Raw genomic sequence first — 23,765 nt, forward strand, 5'->3', positions numbered from 1 at the left:
TTCCTTTTGTAAAATTGCAGGAGATGAATGAACACACATTGGGATAAAAACTCCAAATGAAGCTAGTGAATGATGCCCCATGATCATATCAATGTACACAGCTATGATTTAATAATAAAAAAAAAACTCCAGACATCACATAAGTACAAATATACTAAACATTGAAAGGTCCCCCTTCACCACTGTCCCCTGTCCGCGTTTCTCTCTACTTTCTGCCCATCTCATTCCTACCCTGTTTCCCCGAAAATAAGACATCCTCTGGAAATAAGACCTACTTATAGGAAAGATAAGACGTCCCCTGAAAATAAGACCTAGTGCATCTTTGGGAGCACACCTTAATATAAGACACTGTCTTATTTTCGGGGAAACAGGGTACTTACTTCCCCTGGTGTAGTCACTATTAAAAATGTTGTGTGTATCTCTTTACACATTTTTCTGTACATATGTGTATATCTATATATCTGTATATATGCCCAAACGTTTTGTAAATTAATGCAGTAATGGATATGTCTTAGTCTGAGTTACGTTCTTATCCCTTGGAGATATCCTGGAGATCTTTTGATGTCTAATATAACTCAACCTCTTTTTTTTTAAATGGCTGTACTATTATTTTAACACTGATCTGCTATTTTTGTATACTAAGGTTTATTCAGTTTTAGTTTATACTAGTTATCAAGTAACGCTTGAAAACATGTTTGCAAATGTATTTTTAGTGCATATGAGTCAATGTAGGTTAGATTCCTAGAAATGGAATTTCTAGGTCAAAGATTATGTGCAATTGAAGCTCTCTTAGGTTTTTGTTAAATTGCTCTTTGTGCATTCACTAATATTAAAAATTAAATTGTGAAATTAAATTTGAAGACAGTTAAGATGCTATTTTTTAAGAAGCCACATTAATTCTTCTGTAACAGAGCACCAACAAGATATCATCTGGAATTGAGGCATAATGCTGTGGAAATTTTATTGGATGTTACTTGGACATATTGAGTCAGTAACAGGGCATTGCAAAATTATAATTCTCAAGTATTTAAGGGTAGTAGAATTTTTAAACTTTTATTCTGTGCCTTATGCTGAACGTGGTTCAGAGCAGACCTACGTTCAGCAAATCTGAGCTCAGCTGCTGCTTTGAGATCAAAATGTTTGCTCTTTTTTGTTTTGTTTTGTTGTTTTTGAGACAGTTTCACTCTGTTGCCCCAGACTAGAATGCTGTGGCTTCATAACTCACAGCAACCTCAAACTCCTGAGCTCAAGCAGTCCTCCTGCCTCAGTTTCTCAAGTAGCTGGGCCAACAGGTGCCTGCCACAACACCTCGCCAATTTTTCTATTTTTAGTAGAGACAGGGTCTTGCTGTTGCTTAGGCAGGTTTTAGACTCCTGAGCTCAGCAGTCCACCTGCCTCAGCCTCCAGAGTGCTAGGATTAGAGGCCTGAGCCACTGCGCCTAGCCAATATTTGCTCTTTTTGAACCTCAGATACTGCACTGGTAAATTGAGGCCATTGATCCTATCTTTAAAGTTATAAAACTAAATGTAAAATAAATGATCAGTCATGTTATTTTTATTCTTTTGTGGCAATTTTATAAAGATAACCACGACATTTATCTTTTGGTTTAAATGGCAGTGGGGCATGTTCTATTTAACAAATACAAACACATAGGCTCTATGCAGGGTCCCTTAGTTCAAATTTTACCACTTTGATAGATTGCATTTTTTTTTTTTTTGAGACAGAGTCTCACTATGTTGCCATCGGTTGAGTGCTGTGGCATCACAGCTCACAGCAACCTCAAACTCTTGGGCTGAAGTGATTCTCTTGCCTCAGCCTTCCGAGTAGCTAGGACTACAGGTGCCCATCACAATGCCCAGCTATTTTTTGGTTGCAGTTGTCATCCTTGTTGTTTAGCAGGCCCAGGCCGGGCTTGAACCCACCAGCCTTGGTATATGTGGCTGATGCCCTACTCACTGAGCAACAGGCACCAAGCCTGATGGATTGCTTTTAATGAACTAAAACAATTCTTCATACTTATATTAGGATTCTTTTTTGCTTTGTTTTGTTTTCCACTTATGCCAAAATAATTTGAATAGTGTAAAGACAAGACTTCATCAGTTCTTGCTTCTACTTGACTATGTCGCCATTGGCAGAGTGCTGTGGCATCACAGTATTTTATCACTTGCTCACCATCCTGGCACATAGCTATTTAAGATGCATAATTTGTTTATTTACTTTTTAGTTAATGGACACCTGAGTTATATTCAGTTACTGGCTAATAGGAATAAAGCTGTTATAATCATTCTTGTAGAAGTCTTCTGGGGGAACCTTTTTGCCATTTCTATGGGTAAATAGATAGGGTAGAAGTATGTTTAATTTTATAATAAAATGCCAGCTCTTTTTTCCAAAGTCTGTGTTACATTTTTCATTCCCAGCAACTGTGTATGAGAATTCTAGTCCATATGCTCACCGGTACTTGGTCATGCCAGTCTTTTAAATTTTAGTCATTCTGGTGGGTAAGCAAATTAGTTATCTTAGATCATCCAAGTTAATTAAGTCTTATTAGAAAACCAGTATGCTAATGGCACCCAAGGTCTTGACCAAGTTGACCAAGTTGATATAGATTCTTATTCTCTACGATTTCTTACTGATATTCTAAAGATGATAAATATGCTTTATAAGAGTCTGAATATTTCGCAGAAATCAATATATCTAAGACAGAGACTATGGAAGAGAATGGACGTCATTGGCATTCTGAATGAGAGCTTTTGTGAAACAGTAGCAGTAGCCACAACCAGATGCCTCACCTTTCTTCTAGAAGGTGAGAGTGGTGGTGTCTTTGGGGCATCACGGTCCCCTTTAGAGTTACAAACACTGACAGAGAGACCCTACAAGTGCTTGTGCCAGACTTCAGTGCAATGCGTGTAGTTTGATCAGGTATCCCATCAGATGCTTGTGCATCTTATAATTATTATGATTATTATTTGGATCCATTTACTTTGACAATATTTCTAGTGACATATCCAGAAGTTGTTTTCTTTCTTTCTTTCTTTTTTTTTTTTTTTTGAGAGGAAGATTGGGATGTTTCAAATCATAGTGGTACTAAAAAAGATAAGGATGTGACCTCATTAGGTGCAAGTTGAGAACCTAACTCTATACAATTAGGGCCATCCAGTTTGAGATGTGGAAATTTCTCTCTGGACAATCTGTAGTACCTCATCACCCAGATCTTCTCCTATATCCTTGAGCATTTTTATGTTGTTTTTTTTTTTCTCAAGCCCTCTTATGCTAATGAGATGACGCCAACTTTAGAACATTTCTTCAGCTTTGTAAGTCCTTTGTTTCCATACTGCTCTGCTCCTCTCCTTTGTTTATTCAAATAGTTTTTGACGGCTCATATACTCTTATGTCCTTTACCTATTGCAGAGTAAAGGTGGTTTTCTTTTTTTCTTTTTTATTTTTTTTGAGACAGTGTCTAACTCTGTCACCCTGGGGTTGAGTGGCCATGGTGGCATAACTCACAGCAACCTCAAACTCTTGGGCTCAAGCAATACTGATGCCTCAGCTTCCCAAGCGCGTGGGAATATAGGCACCTACTACAATGCCCTGCTAGTTTTTCTGTTTTAGTGAAGATGGATTCTTGTTCTTGCTCAGGCTGGTCTTGAACTCCCGAGCTCAGGCAATCCACCTGGCTCAGCCTCCCAGAGTGCTAGGAGGACAAACGTGAGCCGACTGGTGTGATTTTCTTTCTATTTTATCCCAACATAAACCAAAGGGAAGTCAATGCCACCAGTTCCTGCCTCTGTGATTCTAGGATCATAAACACCAACCCTGGAGAGTTTTATGGCTTTAGTTGTCACCCATAATGGACATTGTGGTTATTTCTCCAAAATCCATTCTGCCTCTCTGCTACTGTGTAATTGCCATGTGATTTGGATGGAATTGATCCAGTGGTTCTCAATCCTAGCACATTAGAATCATCTAGTGAGTTTATTAAAACAAAACAAATCAGCTAACCAAACCCTTCTGCACAAGATGTCTGGGAGGGGGGACCTGGATGCTGGTACTTTCTCAATACAGACTAGGAGAGGCTAATGTGCAGCCATTGTTGGGAGCCACTGGTCACCATCTTCCCTGCCGCTTACATTGGTCCAGGAAACACAAACTTAAGCCTGTTAGCTTGTGCTGTTGTTCCCCAGGCTACAGAAACTGGTTGTGCTGGTTATAATCAGCATACTCAGCAGTAGCTCCAGACTTGTTTTATGGATGTGGGAATGGCCTCAGTCTCGTTTCTGGTCATGAAGAGACCCTTCTGGGGGATGAAACTCTTGCTTGAAGGACAGAGAACTGACAGATTTGAAGAGCGAAGAACTAGGGCCCTGTAAACTATTCTTTACCTTTGGACTTTTTAGCCAATAAACTTACTTTATTATTTAACTGGTCTTCTGATACATGTGACTAAAAATGCTAATACACTCTATGCTGGTGGCTCCTAACTCAGAATCTTCTAGAAATCTAAACTTAATATCCACACTGACACCTGCACTTGCAGATGTCCTGAGAGCCTCAAATGCCGCATGGTACCAAACTAAATGATTCCTCTCTCTCTCTTCCTCCAGGCCTTTGTGGAAGTTGTGGAAGGCATATTAGAAACATGTGGTTGCCTATACCAGACACCTGCCAATTCTCCTGACTTCTTTTCCCTCATTCTTTCCATCTAAAGCAATCAAGCTCTGTTGACTTCTCTTCTGAAATACCTCTTTCATCTACTCACTTCTGTCTACCTTTACCATATTGCTTTTCTAGGCCACTTTCAAGTCTTCCCTGGGTTTTTCTAACACCTATTAACTACTCAAACTTTATTTAGTTTTTTGCCCCCCCCAGCCTTTTCCCCACACTGAATCAATAACATTTTAAAAAATTGCCTAAACCTTTAAATTATTTCCATTTTATGGATTTAGGATACAATCCATGCTACTTAAAGTAGCTTACAAAGCCCTTTGGAACATGAGATCTTGTCAGCTTCTAGGCTTCCCCTTTTGGTCTTTTTTGAGATGGGGCATCGTGCTACATGGTCCAGGCTGGACTTGAACTCCTGTGCTCAAGTGACCCTCTTGCCTCGGCCTCTTGAGTAGTGAGGACTACAAGGTGCATACCTGGCACGTGGCCCCGTTTTGGTCTACTCTTAGAGTACGTGGAACTGCAAGCCTTCTATCTCGTGTACTCGGCATTTTTGCTGTACCAAAAAACTCTTAGATCCTAATATACCGAGATTTCTCTTGCATGTGTGTAACTATAGATATCATTTCCTAAGTTTAAAACATCCTTCCCTACCTCTTCTCCTCCACCTGGCTAAGTCAGGTCGTCATTTCCCGTATGTTAGTTGTTGCCACTCTGTGTTCCATAGCACCCTGTTCCGATTCTTAATTTCTGCCTTCCTTGTGACACAGATGTTCTGATCTCCTCCTGCTGGTGAGGGTAGGATAGTATGAGATGGCCAAGCACAAGGCGCCCAACACTGGGCAGGTGAGATTGGCAGCATTAAGCACATCGGCTCACCACCTAAGGGGTTAGGATACCATACACAGAAGGTTTGTGACCCTCATGGGAGACAGGCTTGGTAGTAACAGGAGGGTGGGATAGAGCTGGTATGGTTGATAGGTTTACTAGCTGTGTAGGGTGCCTCTAACTCTGGGCATGGGAACCACTGGGCATATCTTGCAAGTGCAGGGGCTGGCTCTATGGTGCTTAAAAATGTTGATATAGCCCCTGAAAGTTTAGGTCAATACAACAGGAAACCGTGAAGGATATGACCAAAACTGTCTTATTCATGATTATATCCCTAGTCCTTTGCACAAAGCTGTGCTCACAGACGTGCAACAAATAGTTTTGAATGAGTAAATAAACAAGCAGAGAATCATTGATGTCGGAGGCAACTAATTCAAAATAACAAAACCGTCAAGGGACTGAACAGGAAGCAATGCCTGCTTCCAATCATGAAGATGCGCACATCCACTTAGTTAACGTGGATTTCTCAATGATCTTTCAGTTTTAGAACAAAGGAGCCAAAGGAGCCAGCTATTTCTAAGGGTATGTACATCACACTGTGGTAACCCAGCCAGATCATTCTTCACTATGGGGCTTAAATTTGCCTTAGTAAGTAGAAATATTCTATTCGCTGAGTGGGGATCTCTCCTTGAACAGTGTGAGGAACATTCTTAATTTTCTGTCTTTCATTTTTCTAGATTCCATATTGATCCAATCACCTTTTACATCTTCCATCTTCATCTTGACAGATTCTATTGTATGCGACCATTTGTAAGTTAACAGATAATTTTGGCAAATAATATTGTTAGATGGGTCTTCTTAATCGTATGAGCAAGTAGTCTTCAGATCATAACGTTGTGGGGTTATTTCCTGCAATGCTGCTGATCCCCATGTATCCTTTTTCTTACAGAGATTTTATTGAGCACTTGCTGTGCTCAGTTTGATACAAATGAAGGCATTTCCTGTTTTTGCCATTAAGAATTTGGACCTGCATGTCCATAGCTCAGTGGTTAGGGCGCCGGCCACATTCTCTGGGGCTGGTGGGTTCGAACCCAGTCTGGGCCTGCTAAACAAAGAAAAAAAAAAATAGCCAGGCGTTGTGGCAGGTGCCTGTAGTCCCAGCTACTAGGGAGGCTGAGGCAGGAGAATCGCTTGAGCCCAAGAGTTGGAGGTTGCTGTGAGCTGTGACGCCACAGCACTGTACCGAGAGTGACAAAGTGAGACTCTGTCTCAATTTAAAAAAAAAAAGAATTTGGACCCATAAGCTGTGACATAGCATTTGTTATAGGTACATTTTGCTAATGGTGGTTGTTCACTTGTACATCTTCAAAAGCCTTTTTAAAAATTTAAAACAATTTTTTTTTTAGAGACAGGAGCTTGTTCAGTCATCCAAGCTAGCGTGCAGGGGTGGTGTCATCCTAGATCACCGCAGCCTCAAACTCTTAGGCTTAAATGGTTCTTCTGCCTCAGTTTCCTGAGAAGCTGTGACTATGGGCATGTGCCACTATGCCTGGCTATTTTTTTTTTTTTTCTTCAAAGATGAGGTCTGGCTATGTTGTTCAAACTAATCTCGAATTCCTGGCCTCAGGTGATCCTCCACTTTGTCCTCCCTAAGTACTGGCATTATAGGTGGGAGCCACTGTGCCTGGCCTCAAATTACTTTTTTTATTAGTATTTTCTCACTTAGATTGTGATCAAAAACTTTCCTTTGTCACAAGTCATGGTGAAATGATGGGATATATTCTACTAGATCTAAAATTGAGCTATGCTACTCTTTGCTAATCATATGCAGGAGAAAATGGTGGCTCAGAATGTGGCCCCTGAGGTCTTCCTTCTGAGAGGGGGGGTATGGAGGTCACTGATAACTTGATGGGCCCTCCCTCCATGCATGTCATTTACTTATGGAATTGTTTTGTATTCTTAACAATGCAGTATAGTGTGCAATATGGTTTTCCTGTCTTTAGCTGTATAGTTGTTTTCTCTCATAGAACTTTTAAGATATTAAAAAGAATTAAGCTTAGAACTGTGTATATAATGTGACCACCTGTCTCCGTCATCTCTTTTTGTAAAGGAAAAACTTGAAACATATAAGCCATATGTGAACTTTTTTCTGAAAAGGGGATTTTCATTTCTACTATTATATGTTTAATATTTTTTGAATTTTTTATGAGCCTGGGCCACATTTTTAGTTCAAGATCATACATTTTTAAAAAAATTAGGTTGAAAGAAATATCTTAGTTATTTAAAATTTTATTTCCTGGAACAAGAAAAAGTCTCAACCGTTTTTTCTTTTTATTACTTACTTACTAAAAATGTATAAAACCCATCAGTTGACCATTATCACAAAAACTCCAATAATTTTGATTCTTTAAATTCCTATTTAATATAGTCACTTAGGTGAGGCATAAAAGGTCAATTTATGTGGTTGGGTTTTTTTCTGTTGTTCCAAATTTTCTATAGTAAGCAATATTACTTTTATAATATAAAGTATTAGGGTAGGCAAGTCTTTATTATTTTAATCTTTGCTTAGGAGATTCATAAGTTGTGACTTTAAAAGATTTTTCTCAGCAAAATAGAATTCTCGTGTTGTAGCTGGGAATGGAGCTATATAAAGTTTTTTTGTGAGATGTCTATTTTTCTAATATTATTCAGGATTGCTAAAAATACAATAGATCTTAAGGATGATATAAACTGCTATAACCCAGTTTTTTTTTTTTTTTTTTTTGTCATACATTTCTTTCCAAGGTCAGAGGCCTTTGACTCATGAGTTTGCTCACAAGGATATGTTAACCTCCTTGTTTATCTCCCTAGATTTTGTAACTGCATTTTTAGATTGTATAATTGTATTTGTCCTTTGTATACATAAATATACAATATTTAAAAATATTTGTTTGGTGGCCGCTTAATGTTAAGCATTAGCACTGGACAGTGATAAGAGGTCACGGGTTTTGTAAATATCACTGGAAATTAGGAAATTAGTTAGAAATCATGCCCTTTTAACTAGATTCACTGTCAATTTGCAGCTTAGCTTTTGTCCTCCTTCACCTAGTACTTTGAAGAAGCTATTTTAAGTGAACAAAATCTGAACATTTGAGGTTTACTTTTTTGTAAAACGTATAAACCAAATGTTAGTATTTTTCAGACAATTAAGAGCTGACATCCACAGGCTTTGGTTACAGTTCTTTTGCTGCTGATTAGGTATTCCTCAGTGGTGATTAGTGAATGTACAAATGCAATCATTTGGTAGGGCTTAATCACTCATATGACAGAGAAGTTAGTTACCCAGAAAGAGAAATTGAAGCTTGTGTAACTTTCGTAATCTTTTTTTTGTTGTTGTTTTTAAGGCAGATTCTCACTCTGTTGCCCAGGCTAGAGTACCATGGTATCAGCCTGGTACTGGTACCAGGGTTCAGGCAGTCCTCCTGCCTCAGTCTCCCAAGTTGCTGGGACTACAGACGGCCACCATGACATCTGGTGAATTTTTCTAGTTTTAGTAGAGATAGGGTCTTTTCAGGGGTTATTCTTCAGGTGTGTAGTTCAAAAGCTTAGCTTTGTAGGCCTCCCCAGATGACCAGCTTCTTGGTTGTTATTTTATGCTAAATAAATTCCCAATTGCTACTATATAAATTAAAATGCTATACCTATACCAGACGTCCAACTCCATTTTTTGAGTTTTCACTCCTAGGATAACCAGCCATCTCAGATTGTCCAGAACTGTCGTACTGTTAGCACCAAAAGTTCTATATCCAGAAGAAACCCCTCAGACTCAGGGAGAGCCTTCCGTCCCAGGGGGTGGTTGGTCACCCTGTTTCACTCCCTGCCCCTCTCAGTGGCTGCAGCAAGGGAGGAACATTTGCACTGCGTCTGTGCAATCTGTGCAGAGCGCAGGTCATGAACAGCCTGCGATCACTGCTAGCAATGCAGTAGCCCTTGCATAGCAGGATGCAACGTCAGGGAGGATCAACATTCCTGCTTCTCAAGTCTGGCCAGATACCAGTCTGATTATCCATTGCCATATAACAAATGACTGCAAAATGTAGAGGCTTAAAACAATATTGCTTTATTATCTCTCCTGGTTCCTATGGGCCAGAGATTTGGGAAAGATTCAGCTGGCAGTTCTGGCACCCTCAGTAAGATAGTGGCTATAGCTAGGACATCTGGGGACTGGTCAATACGTCTGTGTTCATGCCTGTCTTGGCTTTTGACATAACCTTCCTTACAAAGCTTAATCTTGTCTAGATTTTGACTGAATGTGAGAGATGTGTGACTTTTTCACTTGAACACTTAGAGGCCATTGTAGGATTAGTAATTGGTCTAATTTCCATATTGTTGTCTGTTAGGAAATCGGGAGGCCTAAAGAGCAGGAGAAAAACCGGGGAAGGGCTGATAGGTGGAATAGGACAGAACACACACATTTATTGATTAAATTATCCATCTTATGTGAGGGTTCATGGCACTCCAAAACATTTACAATGGGAACATCAAAGATCACTGATCACAAATCACCGTAACAGATACAAAAATAATGAAAAAGTTTAAAGTATTGTAGGAATTACCAAAATATGACACAGAAACATGCTCTGAGCATGTGCTGTTGGAAAAATGGCACCAATAGACTTGCTGCACGTGGGACTGTGCAAACCTTCAGTTCGTATAAAAACTGCCGTGTCTGCAAAGTGCAAGGAGTGCAGCATAATGAAGTCTGTCTGCATCTATGGAGGGATTTACAGGCATCCCCAGCTTACAGACCAGATAGGCTCTATCAGCTCATTCCTAAATTGAATTTGTATGTAAGTTAGAAGAGGAGAGGAGAGGTGAAAAATCACTTGGAAATGTGATCAAGCTGTGCATACTGTTCTCTAAAGCCTCACTGAAAGGACGCTGGACCTGGAAAAGTGGGGAATTGGCCCAGGTATAAATATGCAGAAGGCTGCTAAGGAGTGGATGTTTGCACAAGGCACATAGAGCCGACGAGGGTATTTCCAAGAGCAGACAGACATGGTTTTCTTCCCTACTCTCTACCTGTAGGGTGGCAGTGGTCAAACTGATTTTTCCTTTTCCCCCTTTTTCAGTTTCTCCTTCTTACATTTTGTTCTACTAAAGAAAACAGAGAAAGGAAGACAACTTGGGTAAACATCTTGACTTGGTGCTAAATGCAGTTGGGCTTTAGGAAGAAATGGCACCAGCAGCTGTTTGCCTCTCACCACCTTCCCACCTCTCTCTATTCCTTTCTTTTCTTTTTCCTTTCTTTTTCTTTCTTTTTTTCTTTTATGAAAATTGATAGGGTACATGAAAATCTTGTTTCATGTATAATGTGTAGCTATCAAGTCAGATTTAGGGCATCCATCACTCAAGTGCAATAGATTGTCGTTAAGTATCGTTACCCTGCTCTGCCATCAAATGTTGAAATCACACATTTAATTTATTCCTCCTATTTTACTGTATGTTTGTACAAACTCTACTCTTCATTCTCTTCCCCTACCCCACTCACCCTTCCCAGTCTCTGATATCTATTTTTCTACTCTTCACCTGCATGTGTTCAAATTTTTTAGCTCTCAGATACAAATGAGAACATGCAATGCTTTTTTCTTTTTATGCTTGGCCTAGTTCACTTAAAATTTGATCTCCAGTTCCATCCATGTTGCTACAAATGACATTGCTGAGTCATATTCAATTGTGTATAAATGCCACATTTGCCTTATCTGGTTATCTCCTCTACCTATTGCCTGTAATAGCCTCCATTTGTAAGTGCAAGTTGAAACAGACAGATGTTTGTAACCCAGGGAACTACCTGTATGTACATCTATATATGTGTGTATATTCCTTCTTCCTGTCCATTCCACTGACCAAGATAGACATAGCAAAGATTCTTTTGTTTCCATAGTTAAGTTTTGGGCACGGGTGTGGTGTGCATGTTTGTGTGTATATATGTACCTTGAGGGGATGGGGAAAAAGGAGTAATTGAAGTTAGTGTCACAGAATGACTCAGGCTGAAAGGAAGCATTCCCAGCAAGAAAGGACACTGAAGATGTCTATGGCTGGAGAGGAAACGAGGGTACAAGGGCAGTGGCAGCAGTGAAGTATTGCATGAAGTTCTTTGATTGGTGTCGCAGAGACAAGACCATCAGTCAGAATGTGCAAAGGATCGGAGGGCTGTAGCTCGCTCAGGCATGCAGCAAGCCCAGTTTATTTCTTACTCACTTATATACCCTAACAATAAAGCATCCTGCACGTACACACGTAATCACACATTCATGATCTAACTTTAGATCAGCTGGTGTCAATTGGTCCAGGTAGTTCTTAAAATTAAAATACAATAAAGTCACAAAAAAGTCACGATCCTTATTTATCTCTTTTTGCTTCAAAGAACAAAGTATTCACCTGTAAAGAACAGATGTAATCTTTAGCTGCACATTAAACTTATCTTGATTTACCACTCCTCAGGTCTCTTCTAGGAAATTCCTGACCACAACATGCTCTGTTTTCAGGGCCTGCCTCCCACTAGATTAGTTTTCTTATCTTTCCCGAGGGTCTTCAAAGGAATATCCCTTCCTGTAGACCTTGAGATAGTTTCAATCAAGAACAAAGTTATGGCAGCCTTTAATGTGGCTTGGCTACAGTGAAGGACAAATAGGTATGGCATCATTTTAGTCTGGTCATTTGGTTTAAAATGCAGACATTAAGGTCTGGCCCAGTGTTAGGCTGCCTCTCTCTGATTGGCTTGAGACCCAGGAATTATTCTTCTGGTGTCCTCCACTTTCTCATTCCCAGGCAATAGAAGTCTGGCTATTTAAAACACAAATAAACAACTAATGCATCTATATGAGGAATTTATTGACAGCACTATTTTGGCAAAATTTTAGGAAAGCCTGATGCAAATCTTAATTTTTTAAACTGATATTTTATTGGCTTGTTATACATTTAATTTTGTAACTTCAGTTTTATGAATCTTGCATGAATTCTGTTGTTTTTTTCCTAATCTCATACTGGTATCCCATTGAGGAAAAATTTCAAAAATTAAGAAACCATAATATAAGAGAGAGATTATAATTAAAACTGCGTGTTTAAAAAGACATTTTGTATGTTTGGACTGTAGGAATATTGTAACACGGTCCAGCTGGATTCTGGGATAGATTACCGGAAAAGGGAACTTCCTGCTGCAGGAAAACTCTACTACCTGTAAGTTATTGTTTGTTTGTTTTTATTTTAATTTCTAAAGTTTAATATCTAATAATCAGGAAAAGAGAATAATAAGTGGTTTAATTATTAGAATGTGAAAGGCTAGTTCTGAAGACTGCGATTTTTAAACTACAAAATATTATAGTGTTAACATCGCTAAACTGTGTTTAATCATTCATACTTGGTCATTTATAAGCTGTGACTGGAGGAAACCCTAATTAGTTTTGGAGGAGGAATGATAACAGATGGTTAGAATGTAATGAGTATCTTCTTATAAAAGCGTCTACTATTAAGAGAATATCTTCACTGTGCTAAAGTAATTAATTATTTGTGGACATCTTCTGACAAGTGGGCCATTTTCATTCTTTAAAAAATGGCTGTTTTATTCTTTCAGGCAATCTATATTTATCACTGTTGATTGACTTACGTACATAACTGATGTTAAACATATATACACAAATACAACTAGATATCTTTTTATCTTTTAAAAGCTGAGATTCTCCTGAGTAGGAGCAATTTCTAATAGTAGATATATTCAGCACGTGCAGTTAATTCTGAAGAACAGATAGAGTTTGTTTTAAAATGTCCTTTGTGAGAACCCGAAAAGGAAAAAGTGCTTTACAAAAGCAAACTGTTGTTTAGTATATGCCAGCCCTGTTTGGCACATAGTGAGTTCTCTGTAAGTAGATCTGTCTAAGAGCTAATTGTAATTTAACTAAAAGGCATGTTTCTGGTAATTTAAATTTTGATGACAATGTGTATATGAGAGGTTGAGAAAAGTTCTTGTCTCTGCCACCTTGTAAGCAGAAGTACTTTACTGTTTTTGAAGCAGAAATTAGCTAGAAAAATCACATAATTAAAACTGCATGCTTTACAGTGTACTAAGGGAACTATTTTAGTTTATTATTCATATTCTGATGATTATTACTGAAGGTTCTTCATCTATCTTTAAGTACTTTGTCTTTAAAGTACTTTCTAATTAAAAAAACATTCTTATAGTACTTTTTCTGACTTAACTTGAACTTTTTCCTTTCTGTTTCTTTTCTGTTTGTGTATATTGGTTATGTTATTTTTCTGATATTTGCAACATTTCTCTGCTTTCTATTTCTTGATATTCCAGATGTGTGGTACCAATAGATTAATTTATTATTCTCTTTATTCTTTTTTAAAGGAGGTAGTTCTTCCCTGTTTTTTCAAAAAGTGTACCTACCCTTATGGACAAATTAAACATTTTTTAGTGGGAAATTTCTTAAATAAAGATGGTAGTCAGATTCTATTATAAATCATGGAATTTGTGTCATAGTGCCAAAAAGATTCTCTGAATTTACTGCAAGTAAAAAGGCTGCTTTTGCTAGGAGCACAGATAGCCGTTCTCTCTCTCTGACCTGCCCTGCACTCTTCCTTCCTCTTCCTGAGGACAGCAAGGTAATTCTAACCTGAGGAAATTCAGTTTTCATCTGGACACGTGTAGAGGAAGAAAACAGATTCTGACAATGTCCCAGAGTCCAGGAAACTAGAATCTACAAAGAATACCATGAACTTCTTAAAAATATATCAATGTATTTAATCCTCAAGGAAGATAAATTTGTTCATGAATTTAACATCAAAAGAGCTTGCCCAGAACCCCCCGGAATAGATGTCCAAGGATAGAGAGCTGAGAGCACATCTCAACAGAGGATGGGGCAGATAAACACAGTGTGTGTCCCTGAGGGGAATTGGGAGCTAAAGGCATCTCAGAAGTGTAAAAACCAGATTAGATGCCAAGGCAGGATGCTGGGGGTGGATACCGTTGTTTCGCATGAGCCCTTGGGTAGAAACTCTTTCATGACAAAGTAAAAGGAATCTCCTAAGGTCGTGTTAAGATTTGGTTTAATTAGGATTCTTTTTATTTTACTCTCGTACAAAAACATTAACTTTCCTCCAAAATGGACTTTGAAGTACTATGCTATATATCGTCCTATTAAAATGTGTTTCTCCTTATTACCCTGCGGTCAGACATCTGGAATTGGTTCCTGAATATGCAAGTCCAGACTTCCCTCTTGACAATTTCACTGAAGCCCCAACTGCCTGAAAAGAAAAACAAAATTCTAACTTTCCTGTGGGGGAACTCCAAGCACTATCTCAGGATTTCACATAAGTCCAATCCCTTAGATGATCTTTACCTAAGTAGAAATATTCAGTAACTTAGCATTGTATTAGTTTAATTTTCCAAAGCTAATTTAAAGTGTCCAAAAAAACACAATCTAAATAATATTAAGAATTACCAGAGATTTAAAAAACTGCCCCAAAGGTAAGCATGGAGCAGGTTATATGATGCCTGATATGGTACGGATGCCGCAAGGACTAAGCCACACAAGACACCGCATGTTTATTTGTGTCTGTTTCAGTTGTCATTTTATATCACATTACATCTAGAAATCCTAGAGTCCCTTAGTAAATAAATTTCAAATACTTTTGGTTTACTCAAGAAGTTTTTAATATCACATACAATAAACTCAGATAATTTAAATTTAGCAAGTTACAAAACAGAGAACTTGAGTGCACATACCTGAACGTTACCTAGATTAAAATACCCCATGTTTTTCCAGTTTTTCACTCTGTGCTAAATGTGGTAATAGGATCACCACAGAGATGAGTGCATTCAGTTTCTTATTGGTTGCTGGGTGGATAGGCTCAATATATGCCATGTGTGGAACATGGTTTGTCAAAATCTAGACAGATCAGCCCAGCGTTGGGCCTCCTGTTTGATCTGGAGGCGGGTCTTGGACGGGTTATTTACTTTGAACTGCCCAGTGTTTGTCAAGGTGACCCATTTTATGGTTCAGGAGAACTGAACTGCTTCAGCTTAGCTCTCTGCCAGGGGGCTGATGGTACCAGGTTATTATTTTACATAAGCCATGCGCATGGCTTTTTAAACTGGCAACATTGCTGCTAAGCGGCCGTTCATTGCCCCCAGGACATTTTACCATCACTTTTGTGAGGGTTTACTGGTTTCCTGGGGAGAGGAGTTAGCATTAACCTGTGCTCTCTCTTACTCATTCTGGAACTGAGTAGTATGGGTCTTTTTTCCCCTATGTCTGTTGAAGGATGTTTGAGGTGACAGTGTCTATTCAGATGCCACATCTCTGCCATACTGACACACAGACACCTCCCACCCCCAGCACAGGCCTTAAGGGAAGGTTTTAAACTGAACTGAAAGGGGTGGGAGCAGGCACTGAACCTAGGATTTTATTTTACCCTGTTTACAAGCTCATAGGTCTCTTATTAACTTCATGGATTCTGGCAGAAGACACGAGAGATCTCGGTCAGAGATAAAGGGTCTTATGGGTCTTGGTGCCGACAGCAGCAAGACATTAGCATATCGTGCCATCCCCCTTCTTGCTCCGTAGTCCCATGGGGTGGAGGGGAATTTTGCGGAGGGCCCAGGTGATTCCTGCAGAGGCGCGTGTTGTGTGTAGCAGAGGAACTCTGAGCTCGTGAATCTACTATGCTATAGGGAGAAGGAAGCAAGCCTGCTTTTTGTGTCAAGAGAGACATTGTCTCATCTCTCAAGGTTGCTCACTACAAACACGACCTTGGGAAATGGCCCAGACCTTGCATTCTTGGCATATTCATCAAGGAGAGACCTAAGGGGAGTGCCTCTCCCAACAGGGTGCATTCGCCAGCCTTCAGACTCAAGGAAACCAGGCTTCCTCCCTTTGTTTCAGTTGGCTCCTGTCCACTGAAGCCATCCACCACTTCAGCAAAGTTGCCTCCTAAGCCCGTTGTTGTTTAATACTTCAGTTAAATTGTCTCAAGACCATTTTAGTTTCACGTATATAGATGGGGATTATGGATCATCCTAAAAGTAGTGAAAAATAGAATTTACAACTTTTACAACACAGCCCAAATAGTCACATAGTTTTATCTATTGATCTGACTTTTGAACAGATTTCAATAAAAGTTTCTTTTTAAATACTTTTACGAATGGAGATTTCATGTCTTTAAGCACTCTTAGTTTTCCACTTGGGAAACATCTATTCCAAATAGAAAGTCATTTTGGAGAATATATCTTTGAACACCATTTAAAAAAATACACAGTTATGGGCGGCACCTGTGGCTCAAAGGGGTAGGGCCCTGGTCCCATATGCCGGAGGTGGCGGGTTCAAACCCAGCCCCGGCCAAAAAACACAAATAAATAAATAAATATAAATAAATAAAAAGAAAAGAGTGACAAAAAAAGAGTACGAAATTCTTGGAATTTCATAAATTAAAAAAAAATACACAGTTAGAAGAAAGGTCTGTAAAAACTAAGACTAGAACTTATACACATTAAACCTACCTCCCCCAGTTAAACCCTTCAAGTGTCTTGCCGGTGACATTACTAACAAATGTCCCCCTGCCCTCCACTGGGAGAACCAGATCAATGAAAATTAAAAACATTTCTCAGCTCAGTTGTCCCATTTTCCCACACCTAAAACTTTGGCAGAGATGTAGCTTCTGCCTAGATGAATGCTACATTCTGGTTCAGCAGGACGGCAGGACATCTGGGGACATCCTCCCATTCCTCATCTTTACTGTCCCAGGTGTTTCTATCCTAGACATTGGAATTTGCTGTTTCAGTCTTAGTTTTTCTTATCAGTTAGGTGAGCAGCCCAGGCATTTCCCTGTTCAATTCCCACTGAAGAACTATTGAAACATCTGCCAAGAGAAGCAACTTTGAAAATTTTAAGTCTGGCCCTTTTCCTTTTAGATTGTTAATTTGTTTCAGTATCTCGTACTATGCCCGGAGTCTCTGTGCATACTCCATTGAAACAATTTAACTCTCATTGCCTACAAAAAAGTTTCTTTTCTTTTCTTTCTTTCTTTCTTTTTTTTTTTTTTTATTTATTTTTGAGACAGTTTCACTATGTCACCCTCAGTAGATTGCCGTAGCATCACAGCTCACAGCAACCTCTAACTCTTGGACTCAAGTGATTCTCTTGCCTGAGCCTCCCAAGTAGCCGGGACTTACAGGCATCCGCCACAATGCCTGGCTATTTTTTGGTTGTAGTTGTCATTGTTGTTTGGCAGGCCCGGGTGTGGTTCAAACCTGCCAGCTCCGGTGTATGTGGCTAGTGTCTTAGCTGCTGAGCTACAGGTGCCCAGCCTGCAAAAACATTTTTATGGTCTTATACTAAATGTGGGCCAGCTATACTCTTTCCCTTTTAGCTCTCTGAATTCTGAATTCTCTCATGTGTCTGTTAGAGTCTACTATGTTACTATTATTCCTACTTACGACACTAGTTTGTCTGGTGTCACAATGGAGTATTGGTGTGAAAATACCACACAATTTAAGAATATAAGATGTATTTAGCAGTAAAAGAGAAATATATCCATATGGAAACAGTTGCACAAAACAGAAGACAATAAAGCACAGTCCCAGCTAAAGTTTGAAGTTTTTTCTGGCCTTTGAGGGCTCTGTAACTGATAAAGGTAGCATCTGATCAGGATGAATACCCTTTGTCATTCTTGGGCAGATGGGTTCATACTCTCATGGTAAGTCCTGATTGTTCTGGAGACTTTGGCTATGTACCTGCCAGCTTGCCAGGTATAATTACAGGTGCAAACTTTGTGCACTACTTTAATGTTAATGAGGATTGGTGTGAATGACATGTCAGTTTCCTGTCCTTCAACAAGACTATTCACTACCTAGGCCTTCTTGAAGTCTATTCCTCACAGAGCAAAAGACAAAATTCCTGTGTCTGGCAACAAGAAACTGTCTACCTCTTTGAGGTTTTGACTGTTGATTTGTCCATATTAGTTGAAAACAATAAACCTTCAGATTAAAGAAGCCTAAGAAACTTGCAAGCAAAAGAAGCATGAAGAAAACCACACAACAGCACATCATAGTCAAATTGCTTAAAACAAAGAGAAAATTTCAGAAGCAGCCACTGACAAAACTTATCTCCATTGCTAGTAATCCCAGGTCTTTGGGAGGCTAAGGTGGGAGGATCATTTGAGGCCAGGAATCAGAGGCTACAGTGAGCTGTGATTGTGCCATTGTAAGACAGCCCTTCCTCCCTCACAAAAAAGATTTATGATCTTATGTAAAGAAGAATAAATAATGACAGTAGATTTCTTATCAGAAATAATGCAAGACAGAAGATAATCAAGCAACATTATTTGAGGGAGGGAGGGAGGGTGGACCTGTCAACCTAGAATTTTCTAGCCAGCAACACTCTTCCAGAAATAAAACTGAAGCAAAACAAATACTTTTTGAGACATAAAATAGGAGAGAATTCATCACTAGCAGACTACCACTAAAATAAATTCCTGCAGGAAAAAGAAAAATGATGGAAATTTCATTCTATACATCAGATGAAAAGTACAAAGAAATCATAAACAAGTAGGTAAATATAAGACCTTTTATTATTTTAAAAATCTCTTCAGGGAGGCACCTGTGGCTCAAGGAGTAGGGTGCTGGCCCCATATACTAGAGGTGGCGGGTTCAAACCTGCCCTGGCCAAAAACTGCAACAACAACAACAAAATCTCTTTAAGATTATTGACTAAGCAGAAACAATGGCAATATATTATGGGGCTTATAACAAAATAGTGAAGTAATACATGAAATAATATTACACAATAAAACGCATAATTACATAATAAAATGATGTTATGAAAAATGACAACAACAGAACAAAGGCCAGGATAGTACGAAGTATGCTGGTAAAGGTTTTTATATTATATGTCAAACAGTGTAATGTTACTTGAAAGCAAACTATGATAAGTTAAAGATACTTATCTAAAGTAACTATTAGAAGAAAAAAAAACCAAGGAGGACTAGCTTATAAGAGGTAAAGTGGAATCTTAAAAAATAATTAATACAAAGTCAGAAAAACAGAAAAATGAGATCGAACAGATGGGACAATAGAAAACAAATAGCAAACAACAGTGATCAGCATAGAAAACATGCAAAGTAAAAGAAGGTAAGCACAGAAGACCACATTGTATATGTCTATATACATCACTTAACAATGAGGGTATTTTCTTTCTTTCTTTCTTTTTTTTTTTTTTTTAGAGACAGTCTCACTATGTTGCCCTTTGTAGAGTGCCATGACGCCACAGCCTCAAATTCTTGGGCTTAAGAGGTTTTCTTGCCTCAGCCTCCCAAGTTGCTGGGACTACAGGCACCTGCCACACACCCAACTATTTTTAGAGACAAGGTCTCACTCTGGCTCAGGCTAGTCTCGAACCTGTGAGCTCAGACAATCCACCCACCTCCATCTCCCAGAGTGCTAGGATTACAGGTGTGAGCAACCATGCCTGGCCACAGCGAGGATATTTCCTCAGAGATGTGGCACTAGGTGATTTAGCTGTTACATCTAAGGATTTTATTCATTTTGAGTTGATCTTTGCATATGGCGTGAGATAGGGGTCCAACATTGTTCTTTTGCATGTGGATATGGAGTCATCCCCGCTTCATTTGTTGAGAACACTCTCCCTCCCTCATGGAATGATATTGACACCCTTGTTGAAAAATATTTTTTAAAAGTTTTCTTTTCTGAAAATCTTTGGTTTTGCTAATAGGGTCATACTGGCGTCATGGAATGAGTTTGGAAATGTTCCCTTCTCTTCTGCTTAGATTTTCTTTTTCTTCTATTTAATTTCCTATATTAGTGTGTTCCATAAATTTTGCATAGCATATTATGTTTTTTCTCAAAGTATTTTTTAATTTTTGTTTTTATTTTTTTCCCCTGACCTGTAAGTTTCAGTAGTTTGTAACTTTCTAGGAATTTGTCCGTTACATCTAGCTTACCTAATGTGTTGATATATAGCTGTTCATAATATTGTTTTGTAATTTTTTATTTGTATAAAGTTTATAGTTACATCCCCTCTTTCATCTCTGATTTTAATAATTTTAGAGTTTTCTTGGTCCATCTAGCTAAAGTTTTGGTTTTTTTTAGAGACAGAGTCTCACTTTGTCGCCCTTGGTAGAGTGCTGTAGCGTCACAGCTCACAGCAACCTCCTGCTCTTAGGCTCAAGTGATTCTCTGACCTTAGCCTCCCAAGTAGCTGGGACTACAGGTGCCCGCCACAATGCCCAGCTATTGTTTTAGAGACGGGGTCTTGCTCTGGCCCAAGCTGGTCTCGAACCTGTGAGCTCAGACAAGCCACCCACCTCCGCCTCCCAGAGTGCTCGGATAACAGGCCTAGCTAATGTTTTGTTAATTTTGTTGACCTTTTCAAATAACCAGCTTTGATTTGTTGTTTTTCTGTATTGTCTGGATAGTCCATATTTTATTAATTTCTGCTAGTCATTATTTCTATTTTTTAGGTTTAATTTTCTTTGTATACTTTTTTTAATGTAGTTATTTATATCTATATCTTTCCTTATAAGGACTGTGTTAGTGTATCCCATTAATTTTGCTATATTGTTTCTTCATTTTTGTTTCCTCAAAGTATTTTCTACAGGTACACCACCATGCCCAGCTAGCTTTCAAAATCACTTTTGTAGAGGTAGCATCTTACTATATTGCCCAAGTTAGTCTTGAACTGCTGGGCACAAGGATCCTTCTACCTTGACCTCCCGAAGGGCTGGGATTATGGGAGATCTTGTCTTCTTATGCAGTCTGACAATCTTTGCCTTGTGATTGAATTGTTTAATCCTTTCATAAATTGTTCATTATTGATATAGTTTTTGGTTATTGGTATAGTATTTACGTCTGCTGTTTGACTTTTTGTTTTCTTTATGTTTCATGTCTTTTTTGTTCCTCTGTTCTTCCTTTACTGCTTTCTTTTACATTAAGTGACTTTTAGTGTAACATTTTACTTTTTTCAATGATTTTTAGTTGCTTTTTAAAATTTTCTTAGTGAAGAACTATCTTTATGAGAAATATAAAGTGTTAATATCATTCAAATTGAAATGTCTCAAATTCAAAATGAAGCATTCTCCAGTACTTGAGAAAAGAAAAAAAAATCAAAATGAAGCATTGTATGTTGCTATATGTTTTGATAAGTAAAGAAATTTACTTGTTGAATAGTAATGAATCTATACTCCTGAGAAAGGAGGGGTCTCTGTGGTGAGGAAATACAGTTGGTTCTCAAAAGTAGATGCACAATAGTATCTTTGTCATAAGAACTCCTACTGACGTATTATCAATGAATGAGGCCCTGTTGCAAATTTATAGCTGTATATTTTAAACTATAACAAAACAACCACCACTTTCTGTTTTATATCCCATACAGTATAATCAGGTATGCTACTTTTTATGTTTTTATGTCTATTGGAATTACAAAATTGTCCTATTCGACTTAATTTAAATATTTATTAATCTTGCATTAAATCAAGGACTACTGGGTTAAAAATTAATTTTACCATCTATTTGAAACAACACAAAGTCATACAGCAACTTTGTATGAACAAGAAGTTCATCCTGTACAAACTTTGCTATCAGGTTCTATCAGTCAATTTAGTACATATTTTATTTTCTGTTCCTTTATTGAATAGTAATTTGATAATAACATATCATAATATTCACTTTTCAGCTGGCTAGGCGGGACCAGAAGAGATCTGGCCAATCATATGAAGCTATTGACAGAGTTCCGAATTGTACGGCTGTACTCAGTGATGTATAAATAAATGTAAATAATACGGGCGAGTCCTCAGGTTATACATGAGGTATATTCCTGAGAATGTCTTAAGGTTGGATTTGTCTGTAACTCATATCCCTGATGAACCACACATATATGGTAATAATAACAACACTATAGTGGTTCCTATGTGCTAATAATAGTCCTGTGTAATACTGTAATAATTATAATAATACCATGTACTATAGGAAGTTACAGGAACTATCATGCTCTTCCTTTTAATTCAAACAAACAGAACATAAAAACAAACTCATACAAAAAGTTTAGGTAGGAGAAATTTCCTAAAAGAATATTAAAGGTTAACACTCACCTAATGTTGCATCCTGTCTTACCGGAAGGGGCATTTTTGAGGCAGGAAGGGAGGCTGACTTAATCAGAAGATGATGGTGGAGGTGGTGCTGGGAGGATGGAGTGGGTGCTGGAGAATCAGGGTTTCACTCTGTTGCTGGAGGAAGGGAGCTTACCACTGAAGTTCGTTTCTTGCAAAAAGTATCGAGGGTTGTTGGCACAGTCTGTTTCTTTCATTCATCATAAATGACCTCTCCCTAACTGCACGGTGAGCCTTTGTAAACTGCTCTGAGTTAGGGTCCTTCTCTCCAAGCTTTGCAAATCTGCTCAATGAGACGAAAAGCTTTAGCTAATTCTTTTGTCATAAGCTTTCTTAGCTCTGGATCTTCTGATTCTTCATGTTCTTGTGTTTCTATCACCTGCTTCTTTATCTATGCACAAGACTAGCTGCTCGTGTAAAGACGCTGCCACAGTGAACCATGAGGCTTTGCGTACACAGAAGAAATTAGTTCCCAAATTATCAATTTAATTATAAAGTATATTTATGGGAGCCTTGGGAGGCCGTTCATATGTACAGAATGCTAAAAGTCCTGTCTGTGGGGACTGCTTGTACTGTGTACATACACAATATGTATATGAGTAGATAATATGTATATTTATACATGTAACAACACAGAAGAAAGTTTTGAAGTTTCCTTTGAATTCTCATCTCCTTGTTATGTCATCTTCAAATAAATCACAGTTTCACTAAAGGTCAATCTCCAGAATAAGTAAAACCAATCTAGCAAAAGTCCTGGGTCTTTAATTATTTGCGATGAATCTTTTGAAGCTATTATTTTAAAACTCCCCAGCCCCGGGCGGCGCCTGTGGCTCAGCCGGTAAGGCGCTGGCCCCATATACCGAGGGTGGCGGGTTCAAAACCCGGCCCGGCTGAACTGCAAACCAAAAAATAGCCGGGCGCTGTGGCAGGTGCCTGTAGTCCCAGCTACTCGGGAGGCTGAGGCAAGAGAATCGCTTAAGCCCAGGAGTTGGAGGTTGCTGTGAGCTGTGTGAGGCCACGGCACTCTACCGAGGGCCATAAAGTGAGACTCTGTCTCTACAAAAAAAAAAAAAAACTCCCCAGCCTTTCTTTCCTAGGTGGATGTGACCATCTT

At 38.6% G+C, this 23,765-nt stretch overlaps 1 protein-coding gene across 1 annotated transcript in view; it reads left to right on the forward strand.

Moving 5' to 3' along the window:
* Positions 1 to 23,765, forward strand: part of AFG1L (AFG1 like ATPase) — a 216,958-nt gene that overhangs the window by 140,648 nt on the left and 52,545 nt on the right. Inside the window, exon 8 of the mRNA XM_053590851.1 lies at positions 12,627 to 12,709. Within this exon, the coding sequence (XP_053446826.1) occupies positions 12,627 to 12,709 (83 nt within the window). The remainder of the gene's footprint in view (positions 1 to 12,626; positions 12,710 to 23,765) is intronic.

This window comes from Nycticebus coucang, chromosome 5 (assembly GCF_027406575.1).
Source record: "Nycticebus coucang isolate mNycCou1 chromosome 5, mNycCou1.pri, whole genome shotgun sequence".
In the NCBI taxonomy this organism is placed as follows: Eukaryota; Metazoa; Chordata; class Mammalia; order Primates; family Lorisidae; genus Nycticebus; species Nycticebus coucang.